Below are 26,710 nucleotides of genomic sequence, written 5' to 3'. Positions count from 1 at the left end.
TATTATAAATATTTAATATATTTAAAAATATTACTAACAGAGTTTGAAATACATTTTATTTATTTATTTCTGATAGAATATCATAGAATATGTTCCATGAAGGTAAAAAGTACTACACTACTCTAAATAGTTGGTGCTAATGTGTTATTGATAACTAAAAGTAAGAATCTGTGTGAGCCTGAATTTTATATAAACCAATATTTTCCCCATTTTCTCCCGTTGTGCTTTGGTTAATGTGCAGAATATTGAAAGAACTGAATTTCTATTAGGGGACTGATAAAGTTTTACAGCATGTGAATACTGAAGTCCTGAAACTTTCTATAAAAGCTCTACAGAAAAGTGAAGTCTGTCAATCTCTTTCAGATTTTGTGCTGATTTGGCTGTGTACAGTCACTCTACTGTTTCTCTCTCTGGAGCTCAGCATTCACTGACATTTGCGCTCAGATTTGGTGTCCTATTTTTGTGTGCATCTGCGGGGAGAGAAAGCAGAGCGTCTCTTTGACACACACCTCATGATTCCTTGACTCCTTTAACTCTTCTCATGGGAAGATATTACGCTTTCTACTGTCTGTCCCTACAGAACAATATGTCTGAAATTCCCAAAATCCTGCTTTCATTCCCGTCGTTCTCTTCGTTATGTCACTGTACTCAAGAGTATCCATTTTTTCCTCTTTGTCTCTCTGTCTGTCTTTAAGTTGTGTGCAGCTTTGAACACTCTGTCTCCGCTGAGGTTCCTCTTGCTGTGAGGCTGTGAGAGTATTTCAAGGTGTTTTTCTGTGTGTGTGTGTGTGTGTGTGTGTGTGTGTGTGTGTGTGTGTGTGTGTTTGTGTGTGTGTAATGCAGGCAAAACCCTGAAGTTTTACGTTTTACATTTTAAAAGTATTCTTTTATTATTTATATAATTTATATATTTTATATATATTCTTAAAAGTGCATTCTCAAATCAGATGAAAAAAAAAATAAAAATTCTTTTGAGCGTTTAGGTTTATTTTTTAATGAATTTATCAGTTTTATCAGATTGGCTAGCTTTTTAAAGGGGGCAAAAATAGATGAATAACTTGATGCAGATTGTTACAAACTCAATTAAATTAAAACATGTTTGCTTATTAATAGTAGCATTTTTTTTTTTTTTTACCAAACCCAAACATTTGAATAGTATGTCTCCTCATGTTATCAACTAGTTCTTAACAACCAACTTATTCTTGAGAGATTGTTTAGTTTTGGATATTTTGTGTATTCTTCTCCCAGCTTGAACTATGCCAGTAGATCGTATGTTATTCAAAAACTAGATAATTTACATACAAAATGTTGTTGTTGTTGTTGTTTTTTTGCATACTGCTACTTGTGGAGAAAAATTGCTTGCTGATGCCTAAGGGACTCAAGATTTACTTTTAACTAAAGCACCATCAGAGTTTTTGAAGTGAAACAAACCCATGAGGAGAGCACATCTGAAGAGTATTTCTATTCCTGAGATTGTATCTCATCCCTCAGTAAAATCTTTGCTAAATTTGGCTCTTAATTATGCTAATATATTATCACTTGTTAAGGGAAAGCTCAGCAGTGATTAGAGATTTTCAATACTGCTCTTGCAGTTTCTCTCAAATTGTTCACCTGATAATATGCTGCTCTTGAAAGAAAGATGATTAGACTAAAATTTCTGTCTACAATATATTTGGGCTCCAGAATAAATTGCAAGATATTTTATTACAGTGTCAGAATGTCTCCCATGTGGCATTTAGGAATGTGTTTTATTGCCATTTAACCTCTGACCCAAAACCTGTCACTGCGAAAATAAAGCTTGGCATTTTTTTCCTGCAGTTATTTCTTCTGTTACAGAGAGTGTGTATTTATTTTCATCAGATCTTATTGAACAGCTCTGAGGCTGATCTTTGGGCAGTGGAGACCATTATAGAATGTCAGAATTGAGACATATTGAATTGAGAAAACTGGAAGGGAGCAATTATGGGAGGACCAGAGGCAGTTATTCATATGACATATTATTATGAGAGTATAGTTTTCGGGAAAGCTGAAGGTGATTTCATTTATATTTCAGTCAGGACCACTCTGTTTGAGTGAAAATATTGTCGAGGTCCTAAACTTTATATTTGGCAGCAGGATTCACTTTTAAGGGTCTGAGCTACAGTATCCACAGGAAAACTTCACTGAGGTTTGATTTTTTTTTAATGAAATATTTACCTCGTGAAACGTTGGATGCGATTTATCTTCATAATGATCCATTTCTCCATTGTGAACATACATCAGTTTGTTTCATCATTATTTTCACAACATATTTTATTATTTTACACCGTTAACTAATACATGACTAATTGTAATATCTGTTTTATCTGATAATTAATGCAAAATAATAACAATATACATGCTCTGCTCATAGACATATAATGATATATGCTTCAGATCTTTCAAAAAACAAATAAACATTGATAAAAACACATGAATCAAAACAGCGATCTTTTAATTAATGCAAACCTACCATAATTACATTGTTTAATTGTACAGTTACAGTTATAAATTATGTTATCAAATAAAGTTAATAAAACATGCTTTATCAGAAATCTCTGTGCATCTCGTTTGACAGTCAGAAACCTTGATCTTACGTAACAACAAAATCAGCTCTTTGAAAATGTATTGTATATTTGAGTAGTTTGTGTTGGAAAGAAGAAATCCCTGTGGACTGATTAACCTGACGCTGATCCTCATAATCAACAGAAGAATAAAGCAATCTCCACGTTGATGAATTTTTCACACAGAGGTACGCAAAAATGTAGGGAGGATGTTTCCCTATGTTTTTGATATACCACTATCTGTTGTTAAATTTGAAAATTATTAATTGTATACATTTAACCAAGTTTCGTATCTAAAGTTTCCCTTACAGTAAATGCCAGCGTCGCAAGACCAGAAGTATGCACACACTCGCATCACTGAAGCTCACGGCGCCATCTTGTGCACCTAGCCCATTGCCAGATATTTTAATATGCAGTTACATATACCAGTAGCATAACACCGTACTGTGAATACTGTGAACTATTGAACAATTTGAGCAATGTGAGCAGGGTAGATGATATGTCTCCATAAGCGAGCAGTTAATAATCATGTATCTGCATAAGGGGGAGTTGGGGATGGGGGAGGGTAAGTGCATGTCTGTGCGACAGACTATGGCAAGTGTGAGTACGGATGATCTTATATATCTTCTAGGGGTGTAACGTTACGTGTATTCGTACCGGACCATTTCGTTACAGGGCTTTTGGTACGGTGCACATATGTACCGAATGACAGAACATAATATTTTGTGTACGAAACATAGGTACATTTTCGTGTTTCCAAACAAACATATTAAATGACGGAAGCCTCCGCGTTCAGCGCAAATTCCACCCTGCAGCTGATTCTAAGGCCGGTGACACACTGGCTGTGTGGCGTGAGCATGGCGTTTCTGCTGCGTGTCAGTTGCGTGAGAGCTGCTTTGCCTTTTCTTTGTCTTTACACACCAGAATCATGCCTGGCACGCTGCTGCTACTGTAGGTGACATAGAGGGAGGCCGCCGACAGACCAGGATCTTGTCTTCACGACAACAATATCTATATTTCTTGTTGAACATAAATATAAAGCCTATTGATAAAGGACACTGTCAACAGTATTTACGGCAAAATAGACTATGTTTGACAGGTACAATATGCCAGTGTGTCACCGGCCTAAGGTTTTAGGCATCACGCGAGTGTGAACATCACTACAACTAGGGAAAAAAATGATTGTAATTAAAACGCAGCTCCCGTTGGCATTTAAACAGACCTTTGCTCTTAATTCCGATCGGTCCAACGCAATAACGGAATCTGAGGGATTGGTAATATTGCACTGTAATCATAGTTATTTACATTTTTCATTATATTTTATTATATGGTATTGGTTTGAGACTGAGAGTATTTTATTTAGTGGAGAACTTTGCAGCAGTATTTTATTTCTTATTCTTTTTTTATTTTATATATATTTTATTAAAAAGTATAAAAAAAGTAAACAAATTGTTAAAAAAAGATCATATTAATAAACAACCTGCAGTTTAATGTTTGCATTTCTTTCCCTTACTGTACCGAAAATGAACCGAACCGTGACTTTAAAACCGAGGTACGTACCGAACCGTGATTTTTTTAGTAGTGGGAGGAGTTAAGATCAGCTGAGCGTCAGCTGATGCTGCAGTCACGCAGTGGTCTTCATGTCTTCACGTTTTCTCCATTTGTCGCTCAAACTAGATTTATTTGAGTTTATGGTGCTCTGCTCTCCTTGAACATTTGCTTATTTATAATATATTACAGAAAAGTAATCCACATGACTCCTGTCCATCAATTAATGTCTTGTGAATCAAAAAGCTCTGAATTTGTAAGAAATTAAGGCCTTCATTAAGGCGTTTTAACTTGTTTCTATCTTAAAAATGAATCTGTAATCCATAGTAATGGTTCATCCAGTAGACTGTTTTTGCTTGCACGGTGCTTGATATGTGCATATTTCTCTCCTGATTTAGATGAGACAAATGTTTTTGCTGGAGAAAGCAATAATATGGAGGACTTGGAAATTGAGCTGGTAATTGATGGACTGGAGTCATGTGGATTACTGTGTGATGTTTTTCAGCTGTTTAGAGACTCAATCTGACAGCACCCATTCACTGCAGAGAATCAATTGGTGATGTAATTCTAAATTTCTCCAAATTTGTTCTGATGAAGAAACAAATTAATCTGCATCTTGAATAGCCTGAGGGTGAGTATATATTTTCAGCAAACTTTCATTTCCACGTGTGCTATTCCTTTAACTTGAGTTGACACATTTTTGATTTGTTGTTGATCTAGGTGAGATGTCAATCATCCTGATCTAAAGAGAGAGGAGGTGATTTCAGAAGTGCCAGAGTAAACTGTCTATCTTTCTCTCTCTCGTCTTTCAGCATCTCCTGCTGGAACAAATGCACTTCCTGCTTGAGACTGAAGAGATTTCCACTGAGCCGTCATTGCTGATTTCCTACTGTTCTTGTGTGGGGGATATGACTCGGACACTTCTTAATGAGTAGATTAGATAAAGTAGATGGAGAGGAAATTTAGGTCTGAGAGAGACAGTGATTAAGTTCATTCCTCATCTGTTCCTTCTCTTCTCAGTTTTATACACTCTCCCTGCAAGAGGCTGTGTTAAGTCTGCATGCTGCACTAATTGCAGTGGGCGTTTTTGTGCTATTTAACCCTTTGTTATGCATTGATAGGACACCTCACACATTCATGCTTTGTTTAATGAGTATATGGGTTTATCATGCAAAATCATATCGTGGCAGCATTGATTTAGATGCAAATTAAAACCAAAAACTTCAAAGGAAACAAACTTCCTGTGTCTTTGATTTTATTTTGATTAAATATGGTCATTATGTTTGCGCAAATAATATTTCTGAGCATGTTCTGGCAGAGATTTAAATATATATGTGGGCTATTTATAATTATTGCTCATGCTTGGAAATACACGCTTTTTGATAGGAAACAATAGCAACACACTAAAAAGCTCTCACTCAGAGTTTAGCAACACGCTGGCAAACCCGTACAACACATGGCCAGATTTGCAAGTGCAAGTAGTACTTTTTCTTCATAAGATGCAAAATCTAGTTTTTCCTTCAGTTATTATGTTCACATTACAAATAACTGCCCTCCTCAGTCTGTGTGAGTGAGCGCCCCAGAGAAGGATCCACGGAGAAGACCTCATCACCTTGATGACCACCAGCACAAGACCACAGGAACCAGAAAAGTCCTCTGCACAATCTGACCGGTGTTGCAGCCTGGAATTAAACCACACCATGCTGATTTCATCAGGCCAGAGGAAAACTACCCCCTCGACTGAGCCTGGTTTCTCCCAAGATTTTTTCTCCATTTCTGACACGATGGAGTTTTGGTTCCATGCCACTGTCGCCTCTGGCTTGCTTAGTTGGGGACGACTGACTGACTGCACAGACACTATTGGAAGAGATCTGAACTGGATGATGACATCACTGAATCATCAATGAACTGACTTTAGCTGGATAAATGACTTTTTTGTCATTGTCCTCTTGAATTATTTGACACTGTAAAGCTGCTTTGCCACAATCAGTATTGTATAAAGTGCTATATAAATAAAGGTGTCTTGACTTGACCACGCACTCAGATTATCTATCTTGCATAATATTCACACTCTCTGAGTCACTCAGGTCAAGGATATCTGGTTTGTTGAACATAATAGCCTTTAGTGCCTAAACACTCTAAGATCTCCTGTGTAAAATTGACTGCTGTGGTCATGCAGTTTTATCCATAAATCTCAGCTAAAGAAAAACATTATTCAACATCATCTCTTATCGGTTGCACCTGTTGCATATATTCATGTTCTCTGTCTGTCTGTCTTTCTGTGCTATGTATTGTTCTAGTGTTTTGTCTGTCATTTTTATCTTTCTGGTGTTCTGTCTGTCATTTCGATCTTTCTTTAATGTTATCTGTCACTCCATCTGTCTATCGTTCTCTGTTCTGTCATTCTATCTTTCTATCTCTCTTATTATTATTGTTCTGTCTATCTATTGTTCTATCTGTCCTTCTGTCTTTGTTGGTCTGTCTGTCTGTCTGTCTGTAGTCTTATCGTTCTAACTATCCATCCGACTATCATTCTGTTTATTTTTCTGTAATTCTGTCCATCTATCTCTTTATCTGTCTATAGTGTCTGTCCCTCAATCTTTCAATCTCAATTGGTTTATAAGATGTACAATTCTCAAAACATTCACCTTTAAATTTTGCTTTGACAAATTTAGCTTTTCTAGCTAACAACAATGTATAACATTATGGACTGCTTTTCTTTTTCGTTTGACAGTTTCTGCTTTATTTTGTTTGGAGTACACAGTTTATTGCCAAGAAGGCTGGAGATGAGATTGCTGGAGAGAGAGATTTCTCTATCTTTGTTATGAGACTTTCTCTTCTGCTTTGTTCATGTCATTCACCATCTCCGTCTCACTGTCCCTCATTCCTCTGTTGGAATGAATGTATTTGTATGTTGTAAATAGCAGCACCTGTTCAGCAGAGATTAACAGGAAGCAAAGGGTTATTCTGGGCATAAGGAGGTGTCCTCTCTCTCTCTCTCTCTCTCTCTCTCTCTCTCTCTGTGTGTGTGTGTGTGTGTGTGTGTGTGTGTGTACTGTAGGTTCAGCTTGGTGTTGAAACATTATGGGAGTTAGATCAGATTGGCTGAAAGAGAGAGAGAGGCTGCATGTCCCTTATAGTATAAAAGTAGAACGCACATATGGGGAGATATTTTTGAACATTATGTGAATGTGGCCAATTACTCATGCCAGATGAGGAGCATGTGTTTGAATGTTTGGGTATGGCCATTGAAACAGTCCTGATTCATTCTTGAAATTTAATGCCAATTTGGGCAATGCTATCTTCTATTTTGGATGCTCTGAGCTTCACACATTTGTTGTAGCTCACTGAAATGCCAGCTTATTTGGCACTTAATTTGGCACACTTGACTTGAAAACCATGTGTGTCTGAACAGGCACGTGTGGTGAGCTATTTATAACTATATAGTTGTTTTTTCTGACTTACTGTAAGTTGTGCCACGCATTCGTACAGTAAGTCGGAACGCCGTACCTACATTTGCTGAGTTTTGCAAAATATGCTTATTTGAGAATTTTAGATGTATTTCTAGACTGTTGATGCAAGACTTAGACTGTCATAAAGTTAGTAGTAGAGATTATATCATATTGCAGATTTTCAGCAATGCCTTAGCCTTTAATTACAGGTGCGTGCACAATTTTTTCTCTTAGAAAAGTCTTATACGCAAATAAATGACTAGTACTTTTGAAAAATAACATCATTTACATGACCATATACCATATTGGTTCAGACGCACACACACAGTAATCATTTTAACCAGTCTCTTAAAACACAATTTACCCTATGTTACATCTGACAGGGAGTTTCAAACTTCAGATGGTTGTCATTTCATTGTTCCTAGAAAAGCCACTTTACGTCAACCTTTTGGACAATCCGAGCACATCCAGCACATTGAGTCTAATTATTGGACTATGAATACTTCTATATGTTGTTCTTTAATTCTGTCTTTCTCTATATCTTTGTTCAGCACATCATTCATTAGACTGTTTCCTTTTTTACAAGTAAGCAATCAAGTCAGATCACGTTTTTGTGTGTGTTTGTGTGTTCATAGTTTTAAGTAGCTAGTTCTGATCTGTTGGAGCAGAGCCAATCATACAACTTAAAGCATTTTCTTTTGCTTCATAATCATATTCACAGACTTATACGATCTTTCTCTCTCCACATCTTCATCCCTCCCTCTGTAGTTCATGATGGATAGACTGTCTGTTGTGAGTCCTGATTGCTAAAGGGAGTTATTGTGTCTCTTAGCAGCCCACAGCCTGTGAAAGCTCCTCATTGTTCTGATGGTCTATCTCCCTCCCTCACCCCCGCCTTGCTTTGATGATGCAGGCCATGACAGGCGATATCTTCTGCAGTCTTTTTTATTACATACAGAAACATCCAACTGGATGGTCTCATTTAATTTAGGTGTGTGATCAACATGAGCAAACAGACAGGAAGGAAGGTAATCTTACCAAGCTGTCACCATTAGTATTTTTTAACCTTGCGATCTTCTTTAATTCATAGTGCATTTGTGCACATTTTTATTCCTATGTGAAGACATTTTAGTCAACATTACAGCCATATTTATCAAAGGATGTACTGTTCTGCCACATTTGTGTTCCAGATGCAGTTTACCACAGCGAGTGTTGCGATAAATTGCTGTTTTCCACCGCAGCGAAACGTCCAACGTCAAACGTGATAGTAAATCAGTCTCCTGCTCTGTACATGCTCGCAATGATTCTGTTCCCACTATATGTGCTTGTGTGCTGGCGTAGTGTGTGTAGATCGGGCCTAATGTGTTTTTAATATGCGTGAAGCTATGTTGAGAAAGCAGTAAATCAGAAGGAAAGAAGTTCTGCTAGACCAAAACGTGATTGTGTAACTCGGTGGGAAATGATCCAGGAACAGACCTACTCATGCACTAATCAAAAACACAATGAGAACAGAGCCAAACTGACAGTATTTAATGTCAGAGCTGTGGCATAGAGGGTAGCACACTCTTGACATATTAAGCTATGGTGCTCATGTGGTATATGAATGGAAATGTCATAGCATCTCAATGAAAGAAAAGATTAAAAAAATATATAACACCATATGTGTGTGTGTGTAGTGTTATGAAAAATGTGGTGGACACACATCAGTTTTTAGAACAGTGACTTTTGACCTCTTCATTCTGTTGAACAGGTTTATAGAAATGCTGGTATTTGTCTCCTAGACCTTATCTTATCACAAACACTCAGCTGTATTGAGTCTGACACTTAGCAGCAGTTGAGTAAACAATGCTTGACGGTTCAGATTTTCCCCCTCTCTCACTTAGGCTCATTCTGTCTGGACTTCCGTTTAGGAAGTGGCTAGAAAATGGTTGAGGACTGTTTTCCAACTACTTGAAACTATTCAACGGTATGTTTGAAGAAAGATTGCATGTGTGTATCTGGATACTCGTGTTAGTGTGCAAATGACAAATATGTGTAGTTTTAGTAGATAAGACACAAATAAATACTGTGTCTCTTAAGGTCAAGGAGAAAGGAGATATTAAGTCCCAGTACTTGGCAGCTACTCCATCTGAGTCATTCTCCAAGCCCATCTAAATGCCTAGGTGTCGGGAGAATGGATGGGGTTTTATTCTTATCTCATGTGTGCTTGCTGAAGGTTTTGAAGAACTAGTTACTCAAATCTTTTAAATCAGTGCGTCAGAGAGATTTATTCTGATTTATTCAGTGACAGTTTCTAGCAAGTTCACCATTAGGCCAGGAGGTGGTGTGAGTATGAGAGTCTTTTTGTCTGTGACTGAATCATTTACTTAATTAAATGATTTGCTATATGCTTTCTAATCTTCCTTACACTACCAATCAAAAGTTTGAGGTTGGTAATATTTTGTGTTCACCAAGGCTGCATTTATTTGATTAAAAATACAATTAGAATGGTAATATTGTGAAATACTATTACAATTTTATGTCACAATTTTCTATTTTATTAGCCAATATTTTCAAATGTAATTTGTTCCTGTGATGACAAAGCCGAATTTTGTGTCAAGTGTCAGCTGAGCTTTTAAAAATCATTTTAAGGTGCCGGTGTCATGCGTATGCAACTTCTTATTATCATCAATGTTTTTAATGGTTGCTTCATACTTTGGTGGAAACTGTGATCCTTTTCAGGATTCTTTGGTGAATTGAAAGTTCAAAAGAACAGCATTTATTTGAAACCGAAATCTTTTGTGTATTATAAGTGTATAATCTTTTGTAACATTATAAGTGTATTCGCAGTCATTACTCAAATAAAAACTACAATCTATCCTGATAAAGACCCAGCACATTTATTAAGGATAATAGTCAATTTGTTATTTTTTTTATTTATTTTTTTAATGGGATGCTTAAATCAGAGCTGACACCAATTAAATTAGCAAGACATTGAAGAGAAAAAGATCAAACGGTATAATCTGTAGTTGTTTCTACACGAATCTGCCCTGCTTTCGATGTCTGGCCTGGTTTTGACTGTCCGAGATTTGCCACGCATGTAACCACAGCAGCTGCAGTCTGGGCTTAAAATATGCTTGGTAAGGAATGTGTGTGAGAATAGCCAACAACTGCCACTCAGATATGCACTGTCAGGACAGAACTTAAATGTAACCGTGTGTGTGCTTGAGCGGCACACCTGTGGATGTGTATAAACTTGCATCGAGTCTTTAAGGATATGATGGTTCAAGATATTTACGGAGGCTGTTGGTGAGGATGTTTGGGACTGATTCCTTCAGGGCTAAATCTGACCCAGTCGTATTTGTTCAAATTCACCCCTCTGTTTAGCTCAGACCAGTTTAAGATGCTGTTGTTGGGGGTATTCTACTGTTTTAAGCAGATCTTTGCAGGGAAAGAGCTGGATGTCCTTTCAGAGCATGATTAATAGACCGGCGGGCCTTTGTGACCTTATTTATGGCGGATTCACTCTCATTATTAAATTGTTTAAAGGGCTAGCGGTGAAGATAATCACTTTGATGTGGATCACATTCAATAATGCCTATTGAGTACCAAGTGGTATTGTGCTTGTAGTTTTTAGACTGGTGAGATTATGCGGGGAATAGTTCTTCTGTAAATTTTGACTTGTGTTCACGGCATTGTGGCTGTATCTGTGGGAGCTTTTCTCCCTTCGGGTGTGTTTTGACTGATGCTTTAATATTAAAGTGTGTAGGGGAGATGTGTCTGCCAGTGGGTTAATATAGGGTTGATCTGTGTTTGCGTTTCTCACTGCATCTTGTTCATCTTGGATGGCCTGAGGTTGAGATCATTTTCAGCACTTTTAAATTTTGAGTGAACTGTTCCTTTAAACAATTGAAGTTGCATTTTAAAATTGCACTTTAACTGCCATTTGAAGCTTGGCAGGTGTTAATTTTGGACCCAGACGCACACACTACCTTGCTCTCAGGAGTGGTCATTTATTTTCATAAGATTCTAATGAGGGAAATGTAGGGCAAACATTTTTCTTTTAGTACAGGAAGTCCTTTAAATGAATAACATGTTTCATTTCTCTGTTGTCAGAAGCTCCAGGGTGGATCTGTTCACCACACGTTAGCGCCTCAACATTCCCTCAGTAAGCATCTGTTTGACTGATTAATGATCTCCTGCATTCAAGTCCATCACCATCATCTTTTTTTTTTTCTGGACTCTTTTGCTCCAGTATAATACACAAATTTCATACACGTTGAGCAATGGAGTATTTATTGCAGATACAGGACTCCTATGGTTCACTAATTTGCCCAGAGTGCTTTGGAATAACAAGAACAGAGATGTGAATTCAGCTGTGAAGACTACCTTATCTCTGCAAGCCGAATGATGGCATCCATGCAGAAAATGTGAGGACAAAAGTGTCCACAACAAACATATACCAAGCATTGATGTTCTATTTTCAATAAAGAAACTTTCTGGTGGATATGATAGGTGGAACTTCAGAAGCTTTTTCCTCTATTTTAGGACTTAGATTCGTAATTTTTCTAGTCAGTGGGATCTCTGTCGTCACTTTCTTTACTACAGGAAGGGGGAGGTTTGGGGGGGTTGGTGACTTTCTGTCAGGTCAGATCCCAGCAGAAAACATTGATTAGTGGTGGTTAAGACATCTATAACAATTATTATTATATAAGTATTAAATGTATATGTAAATTATTAAATAATCATTTAAATTATTTCTTGGGGCTGTGATGTCCATCTCTCTATTTTTTTCCCTGCACAGTTTCTAGCATGTTTTTTTTTAATCATTATTATTCTTTCATTTAATTTTACAACTGTAAGTTTGTAATATCAGGCGCCACACCACTAATAAATAGCTTCTCTCCTATATATATATTATAATTATTGCTACATCTATTAAATTACTAGAATTGTTGGGGTCGCAACGTCTGTCTGTCTCTCTCTTTTTCTGCATGTTTTTAGCATTTTTGAATGTATTTTTTCTGTTTATCTCACAATCATAGTTATGAATTAACTAGCACGGGTTTATTAGCTTTTTCATCCCTAAAGCTGTTATTGACAGGGTTGTTCCTTTTATCTATATTGATATCGTCGGCATATTATAATCCACTTGGATAGATGGCTCCTTAGAGCGATTGCTTCTGGCATAGATATGCTAATGTTTGTAGCAGCTAGGCGTTAGACACACTGCAAGGAATGGCCTAAATTAAACCTACTATACACCCCTCCAGCACAGCCCGTGGGTTGTTAAAATGCCTGTGTAATTTACACTACAATAAGGGGATCATGCTAGAGAGGGGAGTGTGTAAATGCTTGATTTAGGATACACACTTACACAAGGTTTGCTGGTTTGATCTTTAGAGGGAGCATCCATGGAGAACAGATTTAAGAAATAAAGCACAGATTGTTTCATAAATATTTTTAGTTATGTTGTTTAATAGGCATACTATGACATTTTGGCTCTCAACAAAATTATGTTCATAGAGCAGATTGATGAATTTGTTGACTTGTTGCTTCATGTCCAATGAGAGACTCAGAAGCTTTTCTTGCCAATAAATGAGAATGTGCTTCCAATATAGTGTGCAACACTTTGTAGAGGGCTTCAATATGAAAATTCCTCTTTCCACAAAACAAGGTGCATAGAAATCGTTTACTACATCCGAAAGTGTTCCCCAGAAGAGTATACATTTACATTCACACAATTGACATACGCTTTTAAGCATGTTACATCGGAACATTCTCTTGACTTGACAGTTGCTGTCATTGTCAGTTGTTCTTGTTTTTTTTTAGCAAAAGGATAGCATTTAATTAATACATTTTTTTTAAAGTAACATTATCAATACATACATTTTTGGTTTTAATATTTTTATTATGGTAACTGCTTTATCAAGTCTTCAGTGTCACATGATCCTTCAGAAATCATTCAGATATGCTGATTTACTGCTCTGGAAACATTTCTTATTCTCACTGTTAAAATGTTTCTTTGTGTGGCCAACAAGCCTTTAGTCTGTTCTTGGGATTGATGTGCAAGAAATACATTATACTAAGAAATAATGTAACCACCTTAACCTAATAAAAATCTCTGAACTGTCATTCAGATGAAGGGCCTGTACAGATCAAGGGTTAATGCATTTCACAGGCAGTTTATTTATACCATAATTCCCCTGACGTTCTTGTTTACCCCCAAGGAGATACTCACGCGGCCGATAAAACTGGTCTTTTTTTTTCTTTGCCCACAGCGTGGATTGATTCTGAGGTCGTCTGTTTGTGATTGGATTATACATGAAGGAATAGTTATTCCATCAGTTTTGCTCTGTTGTGTCTGAGGGGGGTGCATCTGGACTCTTTATCATTCTCACCTTCCACTTCATTACTACTTTGTATTCTCAGGAGTGTCGTTGTTAGGTCTCTGATTAAAATGAAGAAAACGGCGAACTGAATAGAAAACTGAATGGAATATCGAATCAGTGAGATAAAGGTGGCAGCCTTCAGCTATCCAAGGAGCCTGGCATTCCTCCAATGCAGACGGACTATGAGTTAGTGCTTTTCCCTCAGGGTTCGACAGAATATTAGTGTGATCTACTGCCTGCCGAGAGAGAATAGAGGTAGCAGGAGTGGATAGAGAGTTATGGATCATTCTAGCTTTAAATTCTGATTGGATGAGGTGTGTTCGAAGCTCCTGTATGGAATAGCCTTTATAACTGTTGCTTGGCAAAAATAAACTCCTGCAGTTAGGCTAATGGACTGTAACTTACTTAATGGACTGGACTACTTAAACAATATTTTCATTATTCTAATTGGTACTATAATTAAATGTGCTTATTTGTTGAACAGTGCTGTCTGTATCAAATCAATCCGGTCAAATCACTGTTAAAGCATGGCCTTGAGTGCCTTGTTGCTTCAATACGCAGAAATGTAATCTGCTGAAACGTTCTTTGAATGGTTGCATAGTGGTCATACAATGAATGCATTATAGATTTATCTACCCCTAGATGACATGTAGAAACCAAAATAAATGTGCTTGGTCACTTTAGACGTCAGTCAAATGGAGTCCTCCTGTCTGGGTGGGTGGTTCTTGGCCAGAAAAAGTCCTGTTCTTTAAGACTACAAGAAGTGTAATAGACTCCAATAGGGGTTCAAATTTAGAAGTGCACAAATATATATATGCTTGGCTCTGCCTGTTAAATAAAACCTGAGCAGAGCCCGGTCAGAGGGTGTATTATGAGAAAAGCTATGGTAGGACAACTAGTCGTGGATCGGGCGCTGGTAGTTGCTTTCCTGCATAAACGGTAGGGTTGGGTCGACAGACGTTACCATCATCCATCGCCAGTGGCTGACAGATATCACGATGTAGAGCTGGCAGTGTACACACACACATTTGATTGATTTACATTTGATTTTGATTTACATTTGACTATTTCTGTCATTGATCCGCCAGAAGGTTCAGAAGTTTTCTGAGGTTTGCATGAATCTCTCTGTTGCAAAAATATTGCAGGAATGAACATGGATGTTCAGAAAAAAAAGCCTGAACTACCACAGGGCGGTCTTTTGAGCTTTAGCATTCTAGATGATAATCCTTCTTCTGTTTCTCTCGTATCCTCTCAGGTGTCCGTGGTTAACCAAAGCCATCTCTCCTGTTGTGCCTCTATACAATGGCATCGTCTTTCTATTTGTGTTGGCCAACTTCAGCATGGCCACCTTCATGGATCCTGGAGTCTTTCCCAGAGGTATGATCCGGTCGTAGTTTAGGTTTCTCCATCCATTCTCTTGTTTCACATGTCTGGAGATCCAACAGTAGGTTCTTGATTAGAACGTTCTGAAAATTGCAAGTCACACACACTATTGATGTGAACACTGAAATGTCTGTTTCCCAGCGGATGAGGACGAAGACAAAGACGATGATTTCCGAGCTCCGCTTTATAAAAACGTTGAGATAAAGGGAATTCAGGTCCGGATGAAGTGGTGTGCCACGTGCCACTTCTACAGACCTCCTCGCTGCTCACACTGCAGTGTGTGTGACAACTGTGTGGAGGTGAGATGCATACTAACACACAGACCAACATTCCTGCCTCATATAAAATCATCACAATGCCAGCGCTCTCACAAACAAACACATACTTTTCTTCTCACTGTAGGACTTTGACCATCACTGCCCATGGGTGAACAACTGCATAGGCCGGAGGAATTATCGTTACTTCTTCTTGTTTCTGCTGTCTCTAAGTGTTCACATGGTGGGCGTGTTTTCCTTTGGCCTGCTGTTTGTCTTACACCACCTTGAGAGTCTGAGTGCGCTCCACACCACTGTGACGTATCCTTCAATGAGAAGCAATTATGATAGCAACTATGATGAAAGCTCATTTAGTTATATTTAATAAATGTGTGGCAGTGGCTATACACTACTGTTCAGAAATAGGATTCTATTTTTAAAGAAATTGGTCATTTTATTGAGCAAGGATACATTCATTGAAATGACAATAAAGTAGGGGTGTAACGGTACGTGTATTCGTACCGGACCATTTCGGTACAGGACTTTCGATACGGTGCACATGTGTACCGAATGACGCAATGCAATATTTTGTGCGCGGAACATAAGTACATTTTCGTGTTTCCAAATGAACATATTAAGTGGCGGAAGTCTCCACGTTCAGCGCAAATCCCGCCCTGCAGCTGATTCGGCTGGCAACACACTGGATGCGTGGCGCAAGCGTCTCAGCCGCGTGGCGTGTTTGTTTTTAATTCGGCTCCCATGTTAACAGGTTAGAGCTTGCAGACTGAGCCACGCGGAAAACACGTGCATGCTAAAAATATGTTTATATGTCATTTTGTATACAAATACATATTAATTCATGACATTTTGATATTTGAAAGTCTATTGGTTGACATCAATTCAGATATTAATGTAATTTAAAAAATAAATAAATAATTATCGATTTTCAAATATTGCACCTGTCAAACAAACTCTATTTTGCCGTCTATACTGTTGACGGTGTCCTTTATCAGTAGGCGTAGGTGTGTAAAAAAAGTTGATATTGTTGTCATGAAGACAAGAACCTGGTCTGTCGGCGGCCTCCCTCTACAGCAGCAGCACGCCAGCGCCGCATCAGGCACGGTTCTGGTGAAGCAGGCCTACAAGCTGGGACTGGTAATTTTGCACTGTAATCATAGTTATTTATTTATATTTTTCATTATATTTTATTATATGATTTTGGTTTGAGACTGAGAGTATTTTATTTAGTGGAGAACTTTGCAGCAGTATTTTATTTCTTATTCTTTTTTTTATTTTATATATATATATTTTTTTTAAGTATAAAAAAAAAAAAGAGTATAGTAATAAACAACCTGCAGTTTAATGTTTGCATTTCTTTCCCTTACTGTACCGAAAATTAACCGAAGCGTGACTTTAAAGGGGGGGTGAAATGCTCGTTTTCACTCAATATCCTGTTAATCTTGAGTACCTATAGAGTAGTACTGCATCCTTCATAACTCCAAAAAGTATTTAGTTTTATTATATTCATAAGAGAAAGATAGTCTGTACCGATTTTTCCCGGAAAAACACGAGCGCCTGGAGGCGTGACGTGTGGGCGGAGCTAAAGAATCACGAGCGCCAGTTGCGTTGAGAGCTTTTGAAAGCTGTGACAGCTGTGAAGACTGAAACTGAACGAGAGCAGCAGCAGCAAGGACTCGCTCGAGCGGGGCTCGAACCCGGGTCTCCGATGGGAGGCGGACGCACTAACAAGGAGGCAGAGATATTTGAAGCAGTTTTACTCACCGTCCGCGGTTCCAGCACACAATCGTGACCCTTTTTCGTTGGGATTGCATCATCCTTAAGAAATAAACGATACGCAAATCCGTCGTCAAACTGGGCTTTGTTTGTAAAACAAGCGTTTTAGAAATGCAGGGAACAAACACAAACACTTGCATAACTCCGTTGATGCTCTGTAAAAATAAACTCCATCCACTGGTCCCTTAATGCTGTTTTTTTTTGGTAATCTGTGCAGGGTTGTCTTGGCCTGGCAACCAAAAACACACTCCTTTTGTGACATTTCGCGACGCTCTCGCTCTGAACAGTGAATGTCTCTGCTCTCTCTGCTCTGCTATATGGGAGCGCGCGCTCTTCCAGCAAACGTGCCCTCAGGACCCATATAAGGAAATTCTGCTCCATCTAACGTCACACAGAGCCATACTCGAAAAAAACTTTCCGAAACTTGTGACAAACCGGAAGGAGTATTTTTGGAACAGAAATACTCCTTCAAACGTACAACTTAATTTTTGAAACTTTGTCCATGTTTAGCATGGGAATCCAACTCTTTAACAGTGTAAAAAACTCAGTATGCATGAAATAGCATTTCACCCCCCCTTTAAAACCGAGGTACGTACTGAACTGTGATTTTTGTGTACCGTTACACCCCTACAATAAAGATCTTTATGTCGCAGATGATTTTTATTTCAAATAAATAATTTTCGATAAGAAAGCAGCAGTAGCATCTGACAACAATTGAATCATTCATTTTAGTTCTTCTTATGTTCTAGGCTGAAAACTATTTTTGTTGTTGTTTTTAAGCATAATTTCAGCTGAAGGCAGTGTTTATTTGTATTTTTAATAAGCTTTTATTTGTATTTAGTTTTTATTTTCCTTAAGACAGGGTGGCCACGCCCACAGTGAGAACTCATTGGCTCAAAATTCTGCTGTGCTCAGCTGTGTATTAAAAATCAAAAAGATTCTGCTTGGCTGTAGCTTCGTGCAGCATTTCTCTTTCAGCAAGAACAGAAAAACACAATAGGTTCCTTGACTCTCCTGCTGTCCAGGCTTGTGATTATGTGTGTGACTGGCCTGTTCTTCATCCCTGTTATGGGCCTCACTGGATTCCACATGGTTCTCGTAGCTAGAGGACGGACCACAAACGAACAGGTGATCCAAATAACACGGCACTTAAAATCTTAATCTGTTTTGTGTAACAACATGCGCACTTATGCAGGCAGAATTGTGGTCACATGTTGAAAACCCAATCAGAATCACCTTGATGTCTTTCCAACCATCTGTTACAAAGCCTGGTATTGTCAGCGCACATCACGGTTCTGTCGGTCAAGGACAGTTGTTTTCCACACTCTTCAGTTTGCAGTAAGTAGGATTCCTCTCTCTCTGTCTGTTCTCAGGTGACAGGAAAGTTCAGAGGAGGAGTGAATCCATTCACCCGGGGTTTCCGTGGCAACGTGAAACACGTCTTATGCAGTCCGCTTGCTTCTAGGTAAAGAAAAAACAGGCTTCCACACACAGATGTATTCATTCTGTAATCAATGAGAGTCTCAGATACATACACGTACCAGAAATGTGTGAAAGTGAGTGGTAACACCAGGCACGGTGTGTTTCCACGGCCCCTGACAGCTGATTGATCTATCTTTTGCTCGTTTTTGAACACACAGTTGGGTGTTTCACTTCACTTTAAATGAATTTACATTAGATTGTGTTATTTTACATTTGCAAAACAGAGAGGATTTAATCCATTACGCTTTAGCAAATGCAACAAATGACCTATGAAGCACCAATAAAAATTTAAATATTTTAGTCAACATTGGAAAGGCATTTCCAACTGATGTGAAGATTGTTTTTAAGATCAGTTAAATTGTGTGTGTGTGTGCATGGATGAATTTCATGCTGACTTGAAGTACAAAATTAAAACAACATTATAAGGTCAAATAAAAATGACACCATGGCATATAAGAACATTTTATGCAGTGCTCTCGACAACAGTAATGAAGACAGTGTGGCAGTATACTATAAAATCTCAAATGTTTTAAGAAGAAAATATGCTTTGAAATATGTGTGAAGCCATTAAGATTTAGTATAATAGTTAAAAAGATCATTCAGAGGTTAAATAAGAGGTTGTTTGTCATAGTAGACAGTCTGGAGGGGTTTGAAAAGAATAGAGGTCCATAGGAAGGTAGACTGTGTCCTGTTTTTCTTGCCTGTTTTATGACACTGTGAGCAGGAAAAGCGTGTAGTACTGAATATTTGAATCAGGTTGTGAAACAATGGGAAGAGAAAGTGATTTCTGTATAAACACCGATCAGAGCCAAAGTTAATGTCTTGTTAAGACTAGTGAAGGCTTCTCCAGAAACAATAGAGGACAACCTTTGTGAGCCCAAAACATAACAAAAGGATGTTGCTATAAACCTTTTTGCCCAAAAATAAACTGTCTGCACACTTGAATCCTTAAAGCAAATTTAATCACCAGGCTTTCAGTCAAACGACCATCCCCATGGCATACAGACAATAAATGTATCAATCAACGTAACTGTGTTCAAACACATCAGGACAATCTACAGTGATTACCACACCTGTGAAAGCCAGGTAGGAGAGTTGTAGTCCAATGGTGGGAGTTGTAGTTTTTCTTTAACCTACCCAACATACTGAGTTATCTAGGTAATTTACACCTTTACTCCCCATAGGGAAAATCCCTACTACTAGAAACAAACATAAATACAAATATACAAAAACATAAACCTTTTCCCACAAGACAGAAATAATAGGAATAGTTTACCCAAAAATGAAAATTTCAATCAATAAATTCAATCGAATATGTTGATTTGATACTCAAGAAACATCTCTTGTTATTGTTAATGTTGAAAATGACTGATGTTGAAAAATCTTTGCTGAATAAAACGTTCAGCAAAAGATGCAAAAGATCAGCATTTCTATAAATAGAAGTTTTCTGTAACTATAAAATGTCTTTCACTTCTAATCAATTAAATGCATGGGTATATGGGTAAATTGTAGCACTGTTGTCATTTTGTCAACCTTTTTTAAGCATTCCATAACCTACATGTGATTGTGATATACACTCAATCTGACCCATGAACTAACTTACATGCTTTATTTAAAAATATTTAATACATGCATCTTGTTCACTGTTCACAGGTACTTCACTGATCCCAGGAAGAAAATTCCCATCATCATGAAACCACCATTCATCCGCCCTGACCTCTCTAACCGACACATCAGTGTAAAAGTCAGTGATAATGGTATCCATAGTAACATCCTGCGAAGCAAAGTGAGTCCGCAAAAGCTTTTAATTCTGTCTGCCCACAACCTGGAATTTCAATTGTGTATAATCGTTTCTGTTATTGTAGTAAGTACTGCTACACCAGCCATTGCATCAATACAGTCTCATTATTTAGATTTCAATCCTCGTGTCAATGTCCTCATTTTCAAAGGAATAATGTTAATAATATGGTGCCTCTGGCTAAACCAAGCCTCCCAAAATAAATAGATTTTCTTATGCTTTATTCTAAGACCAGTCTGGATGGTATGGATGATAAAAGTATAGACACACAACCGCCTCTGCCGCCCAAAGCAGAGCGCTACAACCAGCTCAAGAGTCAACTCACCTCCAGCGAAGGCAAGTGACACAAACAGCCAGTCAGGTTCATTTAAAGCAGTCCGCACCAAATGTAACTAATTTACGTTTGTAATTATTTAGTCTGTGTATTCGAACACGTATTTGTCTTGTGAGATTTTTTATTATTACTATTAGCATGTGATCATAAAAAAATGATTGAGAGCCTGTGTATTCAGTGGGACCCAGGTTGTTGAATCTGGTTTCTTAACTGCACTTCTACTGCCATCTGGTGTTGGATCATATTGCAGCAAGTCATTCATTTAATTTGTGCCGTGTTTTCTAGAGAGTTCCCTGTCCAGCAAACCGACTAATCCGTCCACCCCAGCCATGTACAAATACCAACCTTCCTTCAGTACCATGCCTAAAGTGCACTATCACGCAACCGGAGAGAAGGTGGGAACAACAGACTAAAACAATGTTTTCTGGAATAATATATTATAATATAAACTACTGTTGAAAAGTTTGGTGTCTGTGAGAATTTTTTTTTATTATTATTATTTTTTATTTTTTTATAAAAGTTCTGCATTTATCTGTTCAAAAAAAACCCCAGCAAAAACAGTAATATTGTGTACCATTATTACCAGTTAAAATGACTATTATATATGTTATTATCAAATTCATTTCTGTGATGCAATTTTTAGCAGCCATTACTCATTACAGTCTTTAGTGTCACATGATTCTTCAGAAATCTTTCTAATATGAAATCAGGGAATCAGTTCCCAGGGAACACACATACTGATTAAAAAAATAAATACGCGAATGCACTGTAAGTCACTTTGGATAAAGGTGTCAAGAAAGTCTCAAGAAAGTAATATATATATATTTACATTGTTCTACTATTTTTGTGGAAAATAGTTATATTTTTTTGGAAAACATTGATATTTTTCTTTTTGGAAAACTTTGATGAATAAAAAGAATGACATTTAATTGTAATTGAAATCTTTTTTTAACCATGTTTTGATTGTCATATGCATTTAATCTATTTAATGCATCCTTGCTGAACAAAAGTTTAAAGAATTAATTTCTTAACAAATATTATATAATATAATATAATATTTAAAAAATGTGTTTTTGTCTTTCTCTCTCTAATATTGTCCTTTGTTTTCAGATTATAATGTCTGAGAACTGTAAGCCCTCTGCAGTTTTGGAGGAGAGAGGTCACGATTACCGCTCAGAGCCGAATCTGGATTTGCCAGACTTCCGCAGCACTCCTCTCCACCGAACTTACCAATCCTCACCTTTCCAGCTGGACTCTTTCAGCACCACATCTCGCTCATTCAGTCTCAAACAGGGAGTGAACAGGGCTGACCAGATGCAAAGCAAACCACAAGCGGTCATTTCCACCGCTCACAAAGGAGTCTTCTCCCCTGGGACATTATCTGGCCGCAATGGCAGCCTATCCTACGATAGCTTGCTAAGCCCCAGCATTGTGCCAGCTGTGGGCGAGTGCGCTGCCCACCCGGGAGTGCCGTCTATGGGTTTTCATTCACCCTACTTGCCTACTAAAACGTGTCATGTGCGTGGGCCTGAGCTTCAGCGGTACATCGGTCCACCATCCTATAGTCCTGTTCACATAGGAGCGATGTACGGGCGGCAGTCACCACTCTCAAGAGACCGAGATCCCTCTCCCGTCCGCTACGACAACCTCTCCAAAACCATCATGGCCTCCATTCAGGAGAGAAAGGAGCTAGAAGAGAGGGAGAAACTTATGCATCGGCATGCACAACCACCAGTGGCCTATGTCAATGATTCAGGTGTGTTTGACACCTGCAGTGGAGCCGCCTATGGACTCCCACCTGGGACGTGCTACCCCAATGGCCCTAGAGGCCCCGGATCCCGAGAGCACACCCCTCCTGTGTGCGGCTCTCGGGATAATTTGATGGGAGTTGGGGTAGTGGGATACGCTCCCCAAACACCTGTTCTGCGTTCCTCTGCATCCTCGCTCGCCAGAGTGCCAAGGACTTCCACTACGTCCCTCCACACTGATGGAGGCAGTGCAAGCAGGACAGCCGAACACCAGTACCGCTCTCCGGTGCACCAGACACATCACTCCCCAACATCTGTGCCCCGTTCACCATCATATGCGCATCAGAAGGTCGCCTTCATTAGCGCTCTGGAGAGGGCAGACTCACCACATCTGGGTACAAGGTATGACATATAGAATCTTTTTTTAACCAACCAGATAAGAGGGTGAGAACATGACGTATAGACTAAACAGTCTGGATATGTGCCCTCTGATCCGGTGGAGTCCAGAGACTTCAGAAAAGAGATTTCAGTTGTATTATGTTTATTTGTTCAGTTTTGAGTACTGCTTTTTTTTTTTTTTTTTTACTTTAATACATTTATTTCTGCCATTACTGTTATTTTTTCCTTTGTGCAGAGATGAAAACAAAAATGTTGTGGTTTTGTAGCTGTTAGCCAAATAAATGGTCATTTTTTTTGCTCACCCCCCACCTATTTTCATTTTTCAGTTCAAATTTCTACATGCATGTTCATCCATATTATTTATGACACATTTTGCATGGCATCTGCTTCTGGCATACTGTACATTTTATTGCATCGTGGTATCATAATGGCATCAGCGATCAATGAAATATACCATAATCATGATTGAATATCCTTTTATTTCTTTTTGTTCTGTTTGTGTTCTTTTTTTATGCTTAAATAATGCTTTTAAATCTCTATCATTTTTACATAATGTATTATTCTCTTTGATATTTTCTTTGACTTGATCTTTTTCCAACATCAGACTGCATGATTGTTTACTCTTAAAATTATGATTTTATTACAGGACTCAACAGAAAGTGTTATTTAAAATAGATTTTTATAAATCCCATCAAAAAAAAGATCAATTGATATTAATAGCACATATATAGTGTTTGTAAGGCTTAATTAATGGGCAAATGGCTGCTTTTTCAACTGGCCCTAAACAGACTCTTTATTTTTGAGTCCTGTATTATAATCTCAAATCTATAATCCCTTTCACCTTTCTTTAATACTGTCCTCTTCTTCATGAACTTACCTTCATTTGTAACATTTCAGTCCATTTAGAACATGTTTGGATCTCTACCTTTCTAAAAGAGGGCAGAAAATGATGACAGTACACAATAGAGTTGGAAAAGAACCACTTCAAATATGTCTTCCTGTTTTCTTTTTCTTTTTTATATTTTCTCTACGTAGAGAGGACCTTGGTCAATGTAAAGTCAATGGGCAACTAAAGGGCCAAGCACGTGACTGCCATCTAGGGACTCCTTCTGGAACTCCCAGCAGACACACCAATGTCAAAAAGGTCACAGGATTGGGTGGAACTACATATGAGATTTCCGTTTGACAGACAGCTTGAAGAGCCACTGCCTGTGAGGAACAGCACTGCCATGGCAACACCACCTCCACTTGTGCTCTAGAGAATTAGGTTTCTTTCTTTTTTATAATATTCAAACCGATTGATCAGGAGACTATTAGTTATCTGGTGCAGTTTAATTGGATAATACTTTGGCATAGGCCATTTCTTTGCTAAAGAGATGGCAAGCAACTTTCTGATTGACCCAGTGTAAAATATAACATGAGTGCTGTGTCAAAGAAGTGTTGTATATTTTTGTCATACAAGTGTCAGCCATCAGGATATAAATCCCACACCACAAAAAAATGCTGGTTTAATTGCATCAAATGAAAATCTAAAATATATATACAGTAAGGGCTGAATATGTACAGTGTCAGTTCATTTGTTTGTATATAAAAGTTTAAAGGTCGCATATTGAATGCAAATGTGCTCAGTATGCTGATCTTCCACACACTTGAATCTGAGTGTTTATGTACATGCCAGTGACTCCATTACTACTGTTTTTGTCATTAAGCTGATATAATAATCAGGGTTTCATTCAAATACATTTCTTTGTCAAGCTATCAGGTTCCAAAACAAACCATATAGCACTAGTGTACTTTAAAAACCAACGCAGAAGTTTTATTTTTCAAATATAGTGGTCATTTACACTTTTTGTAATATAAAACTATTAACTGCCATAGAAATAAACATACATGTGTATATGTACAATTTTAAAAAAGGATGCAAAAATGTTATCAGCAATTTAGTTTTTTCTTCATAAAAAGTATTTTATTGTGGAAGAAATATTAATATGTAAAAAGAAACAGACCACTGTGTATTAGCAGTACTGGCCACGTGTTAAAGCCATATTTTACCATATTTTCCAGACATGATCTTTGCAAACTTATTGCTTTATCATTTCCATTTATTTGTAATAGATAAAAAAAGATGGTAATGGTAATTCCTGACTGAATCCCAAACATCCAACATTTTTTTTATTTATTTTGTTTTTATAACAACATTTTTTTTTTCTTTTTTTTTTTTAACCCAAATTTTAAAAGTTTTGGTGTATTTCATTTTTTAATACAGATATTCAAATGGGTGTTTGGATTTATTGAGTGGATTTTTTTGCATATTTTATAATTTATTTGTACAAATTAATTAGTGTACATTGCCATTTTGATTAATTAAAAGAAGTATTTTCTATTAAGATTTTTTTTTTTTTTCAGTGAATGAATGTTGAAAAATTAAGATGTTTTAAACTTATGTTGTTTTTTTTGTTGTTGTTTTTTTTTTTTTTTGATCAAATAAGCAAAGGCTTCTTTAGCATAAGAAGCTTCTTTCAAAAACATTTCAAAATCTTACCAGCCACAAACCTTTTGAACACTAGTGTATATAAAAGTAAAATTCTTCATATGTACTTTTCATATTATTCAAAGGAAGTTTAAAGCCTCACCTTCCCATTACTCTTTCAAAAGAAGTTGCAAATAGTCTTTTCTGATTTTACAACAAGTGCCAATAAATATTGCTTGGTAACTATTACATTTGAATTTTGAAAGGGGAGAAGTGTGTGTGTGTGTGTGTGTGTGTGTCTTTTTTTGGAGAGAGAAAGAGATACACATCTGTAAAATTGTCAGTTACAATTAAATAGGCAGTTACGTAATTAATAGCTGAAAAGAAATCAGTTTTAAATATAATATTCTTTTTTTTTTTTTTCTCAAGAAATGAAATGGACAGCACAGGTGAAAGTGGCAAATCCTGTTACCAGAAGAGCTTCACACTGTGGCCTGTTTCATGATTAAAGACCTAATAATTTAATAAAAAGGATCATTTTGTAGTGAAGTGTTGACTTGTGCTGTCAGCATCTTTGACAGGGTGATCTTACAGATGTCTTGCCAAATGGAAATGCACCGCACGTGGAGTTCTCTGCGACTCATCAGATGACTTTTCAAGGAATTCGTATTGATTTCCTCACAGATCTGCCTTATGGGTCTAACAGACTACAGACACTCAAACACTGACAGAGTACAAACATGATTTTTGGTGCATGTAAAAAGTGATATTATGATACTTTTTTTCCAGTAAAAAAGCTTCTTGAAATTGTAAATAATTCATGTGGTCACTTACAGTTTGCTAGGCTTTTTTTCTGTGAATGCTTCAATGCCGCTGTCTGGCACAGCGTCACCTTCTGTTTAAATGAACCATGTACAATTCAAACAAAAGAAGAACTATACGGGACTTTTTTTCTTTGATGAAGTATTTCATTCAGATTAAATGAACACATTATAATTTCATATCAAGGAACATATATTATTTTTGTTCATCGAGGGGGAAAACTGAATAAATAAAACGTGAACATTAATTTCGGTCTTATGTTTGTTATTTCTC

General features: G+C 37.4%; 1 protein-coding gene across 5 annotated transcripts in view; it reads left to right on the top strand.

Moving 5' to 3' along the window:
- LOC113081539 (probable palmitoyltransferase ZDHHC8) overlaps positions 1–26,702 on the top strand; it is a 56,351-nt gene extending 29,649 nt beyond the window's left edge. The window contains exons 1-11 of one of the 5 annotated variants that reach the window (XM_026253617.1): positions 9,482–9,548; positions 15,209–15,330; positions 15,478–15,635; positions 15,739–15,911; positions 18,410–18,512; positions 18,758–18,849; positions 20,520–20,652; positions 20,895–21,000; positions 21,284–21,393; positions 22,109–23,148; positions 24,181–26,702. In XM_026253617.1, coding sequence (XP_026109402.1) covers positions 15,294–15,330; positions 15,478–15,635; positions 15,739–15,911; positions 18,410–18,512; positions 18,758–18,849; positions 20,520–20,652; positions 20,895–21,000; positions 21,284–21,393; positions 22,109–23,148; positions 24,181–24,331 — 2,103 coding nt within the window. In that variant the 5' untranslated portion in view covers positions 9,482–9,548; positions 15,209–15,293 and the 3' untranslated portion in view covers positions 24,332–26,702. Of the gene's footprint in view, positions 1–9,481; positions 9,549–13,589; positions 14,140–14,247; positions 14,268–14,330; positions 14,893–15,208; positions 15,331–15,477; positions 15,636–15,738; positions 15,912–18,409; positions 18,513–18,757; positions 18,850–20,519; positions 20,653–20,894; positions 21,001–21,283; positions 21,394–22,108; positions 23,149–24,180 lie in introns of those variants that run through there. The other 4 variants (XM_026253615.1, XM_026253616.1, XM_026253614.1 and 1 more) reach the window with 4 other exon arrangements.
- Positions 26,703–26,710: the final 8 nt, after the last annotated feature.

The sequence above is a fragment of the Carassius auratus genome, unplaced genomic scaffold (genome assembly GCF_003368295.1).
Source record: "Carassius auratus strain Wakin unplaced genomic scaffold, ASM336829v1 scaf_tig00034585, whole genome shotgun sequence".
Taxonomy (NCBI): domain Eukaryota; kingdom Metazoa; phylum Chordata; class Actinopteri; order Cypriniformes; family Cyprinidae; genus Carassius; species Carassius auratus.
Note: the sequence above shows the minus strand (reverse complement) of the source record. Positions and strands in the feature narration are given on the sequence as shown.